At 50.9% G+C, this 12,214-nt stretch overlaps 4 protein-coding genes across 4 annotated transcripts; 3 read left to right on the forward strand and 1 right to left on the reverse strand.

The window, feature by feature from the left end:
• Positions 1 to 594: 594 nt before the first annotated feature.
• On the forward strand, positions 595 to 1,413 carry CGCA056_v013697 (Oxidoreductase BOA17; the record flags this gene model as incomplete). The annotated part of the gene is made up of 1 exon (XM_037328940.1): positions 595 to 1,413. One exon carries the CDS (start codon positions 595 to 597, stop codon positions 1,411 to 1,413), a length of 819 nt encoding a protein of 272 aa, XP_037173091.1.
• Positions 1,414 to 1,461: 48 nt separating this feature from the next.
• On the reverse strand, positions 1,462 to 2,900 carry ordA-0 (O-methylsterigmatocystin oxidoreductase; the record flags this gene model as incomplete). Its single annotated transcript, XM_037328941.1, has 6 exons — positions 1,462 to 1,464; positions 1,566 to 1,827; positions 1,885 to 2,156; positions 2,221 to 2,459; positions 2,507 to 2,658; positions 2,734 to 2,900. The coding sequence occupies 6 exons, from the start codon at positions 2,898 to 2,900 to the stop codon at positions 1,462 to 1,464; spliced, it is 1,095 nt and encodes a 364-aa protein (XP_037173151.1).
• Positions 2,901 to 8,166: 5,266 nt separating this feature from the next.
• On the forward strand, positions 8,167 to 9,706 carry APE3-0 (Aminopeptidase Y; the record flags this gene model as incomplete). The annotated part of the gene is made up of 2 exons (XM_037328942.1): positions 8,167 to 8,273; positions 8,338 to 9,706. The coding sequence occupies 2 exons, from the start codon at positions 8,167 to 8,169 to the stop codon at positions 9,704 to 9,706; spliced, it is 1,476 nt and encodes a 491-aa protein (XP_037173152.1).
• A 655-nt stretch (positions 9,707 to 10,361) lies between these two features.
• erg-3-0 (Delta(14)-sterol reductase) lies at positions 10,362 to 11,909 on the forward strand (the record flags this gene model as incomplete). Its single annotated transcript, XM_037328943.1, has 3 exons — positions 10,362 to 10,399; positions 10,459 to 10,766; positions 10,819 to 11,909. The coding sequence occupies 3 exons, from the start codon at positions 10,362 to 10,364 to the stop codon at positions 11,907 to 11,909; spliced, it is 1,437 nt and encodes a 478-aa protein (XP_037173462.1).
• Between the last annotated feature and the right edge of the window lie 305 nt (positions 11,910 to 12,214).

A 12,214-nucleotide genomic window follows, 5' to 3' on the forward strand; every position in this document is an offset into this window, starting at 1 on the left:
AAGAGCTAGCAGCACTTGAGATTGCCGCCAATCCTCTCACCGCGTACTTATTTTAATTTAGTCATGTCTTGATTGTTCGAAGAAGACATCAAGGTCCATGCTGGTGGTGGTTTTGCTCGAGCACGATATGCTTGGACAGCGCCGACTACAGCCTTTGCCACTCTGGATTTATTACGGCCGGAACCGTAAAGTTCAGTGACAGATATTCATTCGCATGGCTGACTTTGTCTACTGAGCCTGGCCAGATACCAGTACATCTGCGGCTAGAGGAGATAACATAGCGTAAGCTTGTGGTAAGTCCGAGAACAGACCAGTGGCATTTTGAACTGCTTGGCGTCGCTGAGTTTAGTCCATGCATGCCGGACAAAGACGGACTTAACGAGACGTCGATTACCAAGACACTTGCAAAAAACCTAGTAGGCTTTTCAAAACTCCAACAGAATGAGATCAACGACTTTGTATCGGAGTTAACGGGAATAGCTCCTCTACATATATAGTCACAGGCTGACAACGCAAGAGAAGAATTATGCCAAGGCCACAGCACACTTAAACTTCTCTCTGCATACAAAAACTCTCTATACGAAAGTCCTCAACATGAAGGTCTGGTTCGTTACTGGAGCTTCTCGCGGTTTGGGCCGTTCTCTTGTTGAGGCCATACTCGAAAATGGCGACTCAGTTGTCGCAACGGCAAGAGATCCGCAACAACTCAGTCATTTCGAGGAAACGTACGATAAATCACGACTTCTGTTATCAGCCTTGGATGTCACAAATTCAAGAAATGCTCTCGAGGTTGTACAGCAAGCTTACGACAAATTTGGTCGAATCGACGTTGTTGTCAATAATGCCGGTTACGCGGATAGCGCTTCCATCGAAGACATGACCCTAGAATCATTCCGAGGGCAGATAGAAACAAACTTCTTTGGAGTTGTCAATGTCACCAAAGCTGTGCTACCACTCCTACGGACGCAAGGTTTCGGTCACATCCTTCAAGTATCTTCAGTAGGCGGGAGACTTGGATCGCCTGGGCTTGGTGCCTACCAGAGCGCCAAATGGGCTGTTGGAGGATTCTCGACAGTCTTATCGAACGAGGTTGCACCACTCGGTATCAAAGTCACAGTTCTCGAGCCAGGTGGAATCAAGACGGATTGGGCGGGCTCATCGATGGGCCATGGGCATATCAGCGAGGCCTATGAGAAGACGGTCGGATTCATGAAAGAAGCAAGGGAACGAGCTTTCGACGACTGGTCTGAACCGTCAACCATTGCCAGGGCTATCATGCACATTGCCGAAGTTGAACAGCCGCCGTTACGTGTGCTACTGGGGCCGGACACGATTCAACATGCCGCAGCAGCCGCTGAGGCGCTGACGGCTTCAGATAAGAAGTGGGAACATGTTACAAGGCTGTCATTCTGAGCGGATTTCCTAGATAGCTAAAGCTCCATGCTTTCCAAGATCTTTCCATCACTTTCCTCCCATGGGTATGTTTGCTCCAGCGAACGGATCAGCTTCTCGTGATGCGCAGACCTAGGCTTCATAGATGTATCAAAGGGCTCCGGATGGCTCACGATTCCCGGCGTCATTTTGACCGTAGGATCAACTTCCTTTCCATCAACGACAGGTTTTCTGATGTCAAAGACCGCCAGAGATTGAGCAACATTGATGAATAGTGCATTATCAGCAAGGATGCGTCCGGGGCAAATCCGCCGACCGAAGCCGAAGACAATTTTGTGAGGATCAAGTGCGGATTCCTGGTCTTTGCCAGAAAGAAAGCGTTCGGGTCTAAACTCATCTGGTTGGTCCCACACCTCCGGATCATGAGTGAAGTGCCTGCATTCAAGTCAGTTTCGCCCACCAAGTCACGTCATAACATGCAGGTGCACCTACCAAATGTTCGGCAGAAGCAGTGCATCCTTCGGAATGAAGTATCCCTCGACTACATCGTCATCAGAACTTGCATGGGGTAGACCCATAGGAGCAATGGGTTGCCAGCGAAGGAGTTCCTTCACAAGAGCGTCTGTGTAGGGCAGATTCGATCGGTCAGAAGCAAGGGGAAGACGGCTTGCGCCGATGACTCTGTCAATCTCTTCCTGTGCTTTTTGTTGAGGTCCGGGGAAGAGAGTCATGGCCAGGAAGAAGCAATCAATCGAAGAGACGGTCTAATATCTGTTAGTACAACGATCGGACTCGTGTTGATCGAGGAGGTAAAATGATGCATCGTACCGTGTCGGCTCCGCCCGTGTACAAGGACGCGGCTGACCACTTCGTGACGAAATCCTCCTCAGGCGTTAGGCCACCGTCTCCAATAAGATGTGAGACGAAAGACGACGTATCCTTTCCTTGAGCCATTTGATGCTTGACAAAGGCGTAAGGCTTCTCTGCTACGCCTCTCAGCGTGGAATGCCACTCCTTTGCAGTTTGCTTGAATTTGGCCCCCGGGAACCAGTCTGGAACATGACGTACTTCTATGGATTAGATGTAGATCTTAATGAGCTTTCATGGAACTTACAGAGAGGGAAGATGTCTACCAAGAAGGCTCCAGGAACAGCAGCTTGGGCGAACTGGTCCATGGCTTCTCCGGCCAAATCAATGAGATAGTCGTCCTTGAATGGTTCCGGGTTATAACCGTACGCAACTCTAAGAATAACCGAGCCAGCCTCCCTATAAATATCAAAGACATGTTAGTAACTTATTGCAATGTTGATCTTCCTCTCGGCTTATTCAGATGAATCTTACCGTCTGATGTGATCTCTGAGCTTTTCGGGATGATCAAGAACATGTAGCAAGAAATGACCGACTTCTGCTTCCTGGAGCGCATCGTATTGTGCCGCTGCCGTCTTTGAGCCGATGATGCGACCAATGTTCTTGCGGTAGTTGCGAAATCTGTCATTATGGTCCTGCATTGCGAGCGTATTCTCCCAGCCAATCCTGTGCGTTGTGTGAGCAACAGTAAGAAAGTACAGATGCTGCAGCCTGCAACCAAACCATTGAAAGGAACTGAAAACGCACATTTCGCCGGCAAAGATTTGTCTTGGTCTTGAAGAATACTTCATGGATCGTTTCTCCAGCAGCTCGAGGGCTAGCTGCAGGTCGTTGATAATAATCAAGGTCTGGCCCAGTACTGTGACTGAGCTGAGAGGACCTTACGTTGGCATTTGAGTCAACGATTTATGGCTAATTGGCGTGATCTAACGCAAGAAAGGAGAACCAACCATAGCTTTCTTTGTGCTTAATCCAGTGATGAGCTTCGAAATCTCCAGGCTTCGGCAAGTCGTTCACATTTCCCACTACCGGGAGGCCTTTGGGACCGGGCGGCAAAGGAGGCCGGCCTGCATTTTTGGATGCACCCAAAAATTTGTTGATCACGTACACCGCTATCAAGGCCACGCCGAGGCCAAGCTGAAGAAATAAAGTGCCCATCGCTACGAATGACGACGAGAAGAGGAAACCCGATCGAAAATTAGATATCGATTCCGTTCGCTGTGCCATTCTGTCTTAAATACCGGTGCTGGAGGAGCCCCCTGGTCGTCGAACCCCTGCCACGGGACCCCTCACTGCGGTCCCCGGCCTACGAATCCGACTGAACAAATCGCAATAGCCTATTTGTAAGTCGTCCCACTGATCACCAATCGTGTAACCATCGCGCAATGCATTCAGCGTAGTATCACGACTTAGACTAGCAAGACTAGCTTTCTCTGAACGGGAGGATGCGGTTTAGCCCTAGCACTAACAAGGATCCGACGCTGCTGCGTACTCTGAAGACTTGCATGCGCCATCTTCGTCAGGCAACTTTGATCGAAACGACACCCAATCAATCGACCCGATTTCTTATCCAGCCTTGGAAAGGTAAGCTGACTGCAGGACTCCTTCGCTAGTACGTGAATAATTCTCCATTTGAACCCGAGGTTGCACGAGGGAACACGACCGAGCCGAAGTTGATCTGACAGCTGTAGGAGTTGATTGACAGTGTAACTCTGACCTGCTTACGGGAGTTTAGATCCATAAGCGTCGCTATAACTACGTCACAAATGGGCAATTCGGCCGGCACTCGGTCATCTTTATGTTGGCGCTATAGTGCGGCTTAGCTGTTAGAGGTGACCTGGTTACCTCTCTCGCCCTGGACCTCTGTAGTAATATGTCATCTCGGTAGCAAATCGAAACGTTATATCATGGGCATAACCTTTTTCCAAAGCGATCATATCAGTGCATTTCCAACATATCACAATGTGGAATAGTGTGATGAGATGCATTCCTTAGGTATTTAGAGACTATTCCTAAAATTACGTTCATGTGTATCATCTCAACAAGCAGTTCAAACTTTAAAGTGGCTGTGCTAGTGAATGATGCTGTGTAATATTTATCAGCAGTCCGTACTGGATAGGCGTTTGTTTATCCGATTGAGATGCTTCTGGCCGGAACGACGAATATGGCACCAAGTATTGATACTTTCCGGCAAAGGCAACATTAAACTTCACAGCACCATAGTTCACAGCATAATAATCACAAGAGGACATAGTACACTGGTTTTCACGGTTGAAGGCTGACAAGGGATGATTTTCAAAAGTGTACTTTTATGTCAGTTGCCTATGTAGCGCCGGACATAATTGTATAAACTAGATACATTGCTGATACCTCAGCGTGAAGAAGAGAAAACCAATCAGGCAAATGCCTTATGAATGGTTCGTTACCGTCAAGGATACACGTTTGCTGGTAGGGAAGATTCGTTGACAGTTCCTTGGCCCAACAATACCGGTAAACCTGATAACGCTTCTCTTGGCCTACACCTAAACGTCGTAGTTTAGACCTTCTGTTTTCTGAGTCAGCGATCATTCTTAGTATGATGTGTGCTCTGAATTTGACTTACCTCGCAGACACCCCACTTGCCCAAGCCGGAGCATCCGCAGGAGGTGCTGTCCTGGCAAGGAGCGGCGTTCCAAGTACCCTTGGTGGCGCCGTTGCAAACACACCACGAACCCGCAACCACGGAGTTGCAGCCGCAAGACTGGGTAGCGGCGCAGGAGCAGAGAACATTGACAGGAGCTCTCTCGTCGAGGTCGGCAACCGGCGAGGCCATGGCCATGGTGGCCAGGGTGGCGACGATGACAGCAGTGAAACGCATTTTGGCTTTGGGAGGATTACTGACGAAGTGGTTTGACTTGATTCAGATGAATATTGGGAAGAATGGATGGTGAATTGGTTCAGAGTGTGGTTTGTTGATGAGTGAGAACCAGATGAGCAAGTCCGTTCCCGTGTCTACTTATAAGTCTTCAGATGTAGCTATCAACCAAGCATCTACCTAACCTGGCCGGCCAAAGTGACTGCCATTCTCGCCAGTAAAGACTACATCTCCATAGAATTTGGACTTTTGCTATCATTCGTTAACAAAAGTACCAAGCACGCGGTGAGTCGAACGAGCGCTTGCGATTTGATTTGCAAAGGATGCAAATGCCAGAAGGGCCAGAACTTATTGCCTGAACGCTCAATGAACTATCGTGGAACTCTAGATGCTGCTTTTCCACCTTATTTGGACCTTTGGTATGAAATTCTGGACCTGGCCATGTCGGTGGAGTCGGCTGCTGTTCAGACGACCAACAACACAGCGGTCGGGTATCCATTGAACGTGGTCCACTCGACGAACATCATGCCATATCTTCAGTCGGTTGATTTTGTGGTCTCTCGGAATGTACCAGTTTGTGACTTCAGGCGAACGATACGAGCAATGTGATGCTGCCGCGCGTACTACACAGCGGTGTCTGTATTTTGGTTCTTACGGCTGACAGAGTCTATGTCATAAAGGTGGAATATAAGTGCCGATCATCATCGGCGCCCTTGCCTTCCAGGGGATACCACCTCGGTTGAGACGGGCAGAAGAATTCTGTCGATTGATTCGCACCGCCCCCACATTACATCTCGTAGGTAGTCTCGGGATTAATTCCAATCGGACGAGAAGCATCATTATACTACTGCTGGAGGACTCAGAAAGTCACACCAGGCTTGAATTCGTCTGGAAAGTTTCAAAAGAAATCCGGTTTGATACGTATTTAGAAACCAAAGATGAGCTCTTAATCTTGTCGAATACTTGATTAACCACGTGCTAGTTCGTCGGTATTCATTGGTCGCTCCTTGACGTTGTTGCCTGAATCAACCTTGACTATTCCCGGCAAAAACAACCGCTCTAACAGGGTACTCCAGAGTCCAGGCCACCACGTCTGCGCGTTGGGGACTTTGGGACAAATTATGGCGTGATTAGCTGAAAGTGTGACAACATCCATCAAGTTGGAAAGGTATGTCGTTGCCTTGGGGGCCGTGGATATAAGATCAGCGGACATCATCTGTCAACTTCCATCAGATACTGAAGCCTCCCCGTTTGATTCACCAAAGTCTTGCAATCTTTCAATAACTATATCTTGTGTTGCCATCTCCTTGGTGGCGAACTGTTAATGTCAGCATGCTTAGAGCCAATCAACTTGTATTCTTGACACTCGAGGACCCAAGGCACTCGGTTGCCTGAAGAAGTAAGAGCAAATCCCAGGGAAAGGCTTGTGCGCATAACGCGGCAATAGTCAAATCATGAGCAAATCTTCGGAATTTCTGCAGGAGGGCAGCTGGAACTTCAAAGTCAGAAGTTGACATAACTGATTAATGTAGGATTGTGACATTGTCACGCAGTCCAGCAGCTATCCGATCAAGCTGCAAGACGTGATATGATTCGCGTCGCTGAATCGAATCGGGCCTTAAATATTTCGATAAATGAAAACAGTGCAGTGACTGCGTCAATGTCCGTCTTCACAGACTATTTTAGAGCTCTCGTGAAATGACGAAGGTGAGCACGCTGGCATATACCGTCATGTGAAACGAAGAAGAGACATTTAGACAAGCTTAGGTCGATGACTTTCTGATGTCGTGTCTCGTCGTACCTCGCTTACTTTCTCTCTTCTCTGTCATGTTACTGACGTGACCATGGAATTGGTGATCTTGGCTGTTACCCAAAAGCAAGTTCCCAGGCCCAGAGAAGCCTTTTTAATCTATCTTAGGCATAGAACTGACAGAATGTGACGCAGACAAATAGCTCGACAATAGATAAACACACCGCATGTGTGTTCTTTTTGCAAGTCCATGGCCCTGAGACTGCATGGATATTTTTGAACTGTCGACCACCATCAAATGACATAAAATTGTAACCCTGATCTGTTTCATTTCGCGCGGGTGCTGCACAATCACTCAACACGCATGCCGGCGACCTGATGACGCAAATAAGCACATGACCTCGCTATTCGTAGAACTAAGGCAGATGAGGGCATCCGACAAGCTGGATCGTTACTAAATGTGACATCTTGGCGCATAGCCAGGCCTGACCTGCATCTGCTGCACACTGCCGTTTGTCAGCCATAAGTCCCTCCTGCATCATTCTGGAAGTCGGCAGCCAAGACTAGATGCGGCTGTTGCAAAAATGGACGCTGTAAGAACAACGGCTGGAAACGCCAGTGGAAGCATGACTTCACGAGGCACCCCAGCACGGCAGACGAGCCAGATGGGCAGGTCCTTTGCAAATTGATGCTACGCCGCACAGTTGTTGGTCCAAACACATCGCCCCGCGATATGAAATGTCTTGGCACCTGCCCTTTGAGGTTACATCGTGGCGTGCGTATATTTGAGCCAAGATGTTGCGAGCCGCGCTTTCGCCGCGACCAGACAAACAAACCCGCAACCAAAGTGCGGTCTGTTCCTGCCTTTTCCCCTCACGTCTCCTCGACTTGGTGTGGAAACTGGCCCCGTCGGTGCATGAGGTGACCTTGCGGCAGGACTTCTAGGCATATGCTTATCAGTGATTGAGTCCTCTGATTCGCGATGTCTTACGGTTCCCCGCTCTCAACCCATGCTCACGGTCAGGGGTTTTGTGAACTTATGCTGCATGCCAAGCTTAACCTGAGCTCGAGCTTGGGATGAGCTTCCGCTGTTCGCCGTTCGGCGTCGCATTCAGAGTGAGAAAGCATGGCACTGTTGAGATGACAAAAGAAACGCAGCATGCGGGATGGGCTCGGCGGGCGATCAGTATAAGAATGAACCAGTTCCCCAGAGCTCGCGTGTTGTTTTAGTGAGCTCAACCGGCCCAGCTCTTCTCGCGGTCTCTTCTCCGGTTTCGCTAAGCACGCCAAGTCGTCTGTCGCGATGAAGACCACTTACCTCTCCGCCGCCGCTCTGGCGCTGGCTTCTAGCTGCCTGGCCACCGATCCTCTCACGGCCGACAAGGTCGAGGCCGACGTCAAGACCGAGGAGTGAGTATTTCCACATACTGCTAGAAGTGAAAGCTCAATTGGCTAACAACACGACGCATTTTAGACTTGAGCGCGTCCTCTGGAACTTGAACAAGATCGGTCGCGACAATGGTGGCACCCGCGCCTTCGGAACCCCGGGTTACAAGGCCTCAGTTGACTTCGTCCTGGAGCGCGCCCAAACCCGCTTCGCCAAGGAGATGGACACGTGGCTGCAGCCCTTTAACCACACCTTCGAGCAGACGAACGCCATTTCCGTGACCGGCCCCGACGGTGCGGACGTCATCGTCATCAGCGCCGAGTACAACACCGCGACCCCTCTTCCAGACGGCATCACTGCCCCTCTCATCGACACTCCAGTTGACGACGAGAACGGCTCCGGATGTCTCCCCGAGGCGTTCGAGGGCATTGACGCCACCGGCAAGCTTGCTCTCATCAAGCGTGGCGTGTGTGCTATTTCCGACAAGATCAAGAACGCGAAGGCGGCGGGCGCTTTGGGCGTGATCTTGTACAACAACGTCCCTGGCGACGACATCGTCAAGCCAACTCTCGGTGCTGAGAACATTGGTCTGCTCGTCCCTCTCGGAATCATTACAGAGGAGACTGGTGAGGCCTGGTCGGCTTCTCTTGCGGCAGGCGAGGAGGTTGTTGTTACCTTGCTTGTTGACTCCATCTTCGAAGAGCGTGAGACCTGGAACGTTATTTCCGAGACCAAGGAAGGCGACCCGAACAGCGTTATCATGCTTGGCGCCCATCTTGACAGTGTTCTTGAGGGCCCTGGTATCAATGATGATGGAAGCGGCACTGCTGCCCTGCTCCAGCTGATGGGATCCGTCAAGAAGTACACTGGTTTCCCTAACAAGATTCGTTTTGCTTGGTGGGCCGCTGAAGAGGCCGGCTTGGTCGGCTCCTACTACTACACCGAGAACCTCAGCTCAGAGGAAGCGGACAAGATCAAGTACTATTTCAACTATGACATGATCGCTTCTCCGAACCCGATCTACGAGTTGTCCAGCTACAACAACAGTGGCATCGGCCCCCAGCTTCTGGCAGACTACCTGGAGGCCAACGGCAAGACTGTGACGTGGTCTGAGTTCGACGACCGTTCGGACTACGCGGGCTTCATTAATCCCCTAGGAATTCCAACGGCGTCCATTTTTACGGGAGAGGGTGAGAACGATCCTTGCTACCATCTGGCTTGCGATACTCTGGACAATATCAACTGGGACGCTATCACCGTGAACACAAAGGCGGCCGGGCGCGCGATGGCCACCCTCGCCCTTTCTCTTGAGGGTGTCCCGCCTCGTGCCGACACTACGCCTGTCCTTCGCGGACGCGCCGGTGTTCTCCAGCAGTTTCGCCGCTGGAAATTGATGGCTGAGAAATCTAGCCATGGCAAGATGTGCTCTCACCACGACGAGAAGAAGGTGTACTAAGGATAATGAGCCTAGGCGTTGCTGATGACGTCAATTGAGGATGACGGTGTACAATAGTCAAAATGAGCGAAGAGCTTGATGAGTAATGAAGAAGATGTGTTGATGATCCGATGGCCAAACTTGATCCGATGCCTCCCGCACCCACGAGCATGTCCCAGAATGCATCAACTAGCTGCAGCCTACGGCCAATGACAGTGAAAGAAATCGCCATCAAGTGCTCAGGATGAGTTGAATCCTTAAGTCTTGGTGAATCCTCGGCGTGCATATTTGATGACTTTAATTGGTACTTCTGGCGACCACTGCGCCGGGCCAGCAGCTTCCGGACCGCGTGATCGAGGAACGGGGCGGCAGCAACCCGAATACGACGGAAGAGTGGGGCCGGCACCGAGGAATCGCTCGCGCCGGGCGCCGCGAGCCACTCAGCTGTCGGTTAGCGACCCAGCAACGGGAAATTGGCAGGATGCACGGGCCAATCCCGCAAAATCTTCCTGTCTGCCCCAACGGATTAAGGGGTCAACCCGGACCCGTGAGGTAGCTCTGTCGCGTTCTCACCCGATTGCGCTGAGTTGATATACGGTCGTTTCGACAAGCACTTGATTTGAAAAAGTGTCAAGGTCGTTCTTTCGTCTTAATCATTGAGACTTGGGATCGAAACATGGCTGTCAAGAAGCACAAGTACGAGTTTGGAGGACCGTAAGTCGCGTTAACCCATACGACGCGTTCTCACCGCTAACGTCATTCTTCCTTCTTAGTCCGGGAGCCTTCGGCATTGTCTTTGGACTCCCCGTTCTCCTGTGGACGTTCTTCTTTGTCTGCAATGACAAGTCTGGATGTCCTGCTCCTTCGACCCTCAGCCCTCGCACGCTGAGCTTGGAGAAGTTGAAGGCTGAGATTCCCTGGCCTGCCGATGGCATCTGGGGATTCTGCAGCTGGGAAGTCTTCGGCTGGACCTTGGCCTACTACCTCTTGAGCTTGGTCCTTCATGTTGTTCTTCCCGCTCAGGAGGTTCTTGGCACCAAGCTGAGAGAATCTGGTCGCCCTCTGAAGTACCGCTTCAACGGTAAGGTTCCCGTGCTTCTTTTGAGACGGTCAAGTACTAACTGAGCACACAGCTTTCAACGCCACTGTCTTGCAGCTGGCAGCTCTTGCTGTCGGAACTTACCTGAAGGGCGCCGACTTCGTTGTCTGGACTTACATCTCGGACAACTACCTCCAGCTCCTGACTGCCAACATTATCATCGGCTACCTGCTCTCTGTGTACTGCTACGTCTGCAGCTTCAGCGTGAAGCCCGGCAACACCGAGAACCGTGAGCTCGCCGTCGGCGGCAACACCGGCAGCCTCATCTACGACTTCTACATCGGTCGTGAGCTGAACCCCCGCGTCACCCTGCCCCTGTTCGGCGAGATCGACATCAAGACCTGGTTCGAGTTCCGCCCTGGTCTGACTGGCTGGATCATCCTCAACCTCGCTTTCTGCGCCAAGCAGTACCGCAACTACGGATACCTGTCCGACAGCATCATCTTCACGACCGCTGTGCAGGCTTACTACGTTCTCGAAGGCCAGTACTACGAGGCCGGCGTCCTTACCATGATGGACATCATCACCGACGGTATGGGCTTCATGTTGTCGTTCGGTGACATTGCCTGGGTTCCCTTCCTCTACTCCACCCAGACCCGTTACCTTTCCATCTACCCTGTGCACCTGGGCTGGACTGGTATCGCATCCGTCTTTGCCGTGTTCGCCACTGGCCTGTATATCTTCCGCTCTTCCAACACCCAGAAGAAGCTCTTCCGCACGCAGCCTGACCACCCCAGCGTCAAGGGTATGCCCTTCATCCAGACCAAACGTGGCACGAAGCTGCTCACTGGAGGCTGGTGGGGTATGTCGCGTCATATCAACTACTTTGGTGACTGGCTCCAAGCCTCGCCGTTCAGCGCCCCCACGGCCATCGCTGGATACATCATTCTTCCCGCTGGCAGTGCTGTTTCTGGTGCGATCACTATGCTTGACGGACGCGAGGTGATTCAGGGTGCGGCTCGTGGATGGGGCATGATCTTCACTTATTTCTATGTTCTGTACTTTGCTATCCTTCTCATTCATCGTGAGGGACGCGACGACGTGGCCTGCTCTGAGAAGTACGGAGAGGATTGGGAGAAGTATAAGAAGACTGTTAAGTGGAGGATCCTTCCTGGTGTCTACTGAGAGGACAAAGAGAATCCCCTGTCTGGTATAAAATGTTTCCCAGCTCACCATTAGCCCTCTGAACCATTAGACAAGTACCTCGGAGTCTTCAAAACAGTTCCTCAGCAAGTCAAGATGAGAATGCGCCTTCGTTCCGTGAATATTGTATACCTCCACTGAAACGTATCAACAACAACGTCCACGTACTTATCAACGACTTGTGCGATACAGCAGAGAAGAGATTATGTCCAGAAGTCCGTGATTAAACCGAAAGTTCGAATGTCGAGCCCGTCAACGACTGGGGCTAGCTAACACATAAACTATGT

This window comes from Colletotrichum aenigma, assembly GCF_013390185.1.
Source record: "Colletotrichum aenigma strain Cg56 chromosome Unknown KSG_Cg56_contig09, whole genome shotgun sequence".
In the NCBI taxonomy this organism is placed as follows: Eukaryota; Fungi; Ascomycota; class Sordariomycetes; order Glomerellales; family Glomerellaceae; genus Colletotrichum; species Colletotrichum aenigma.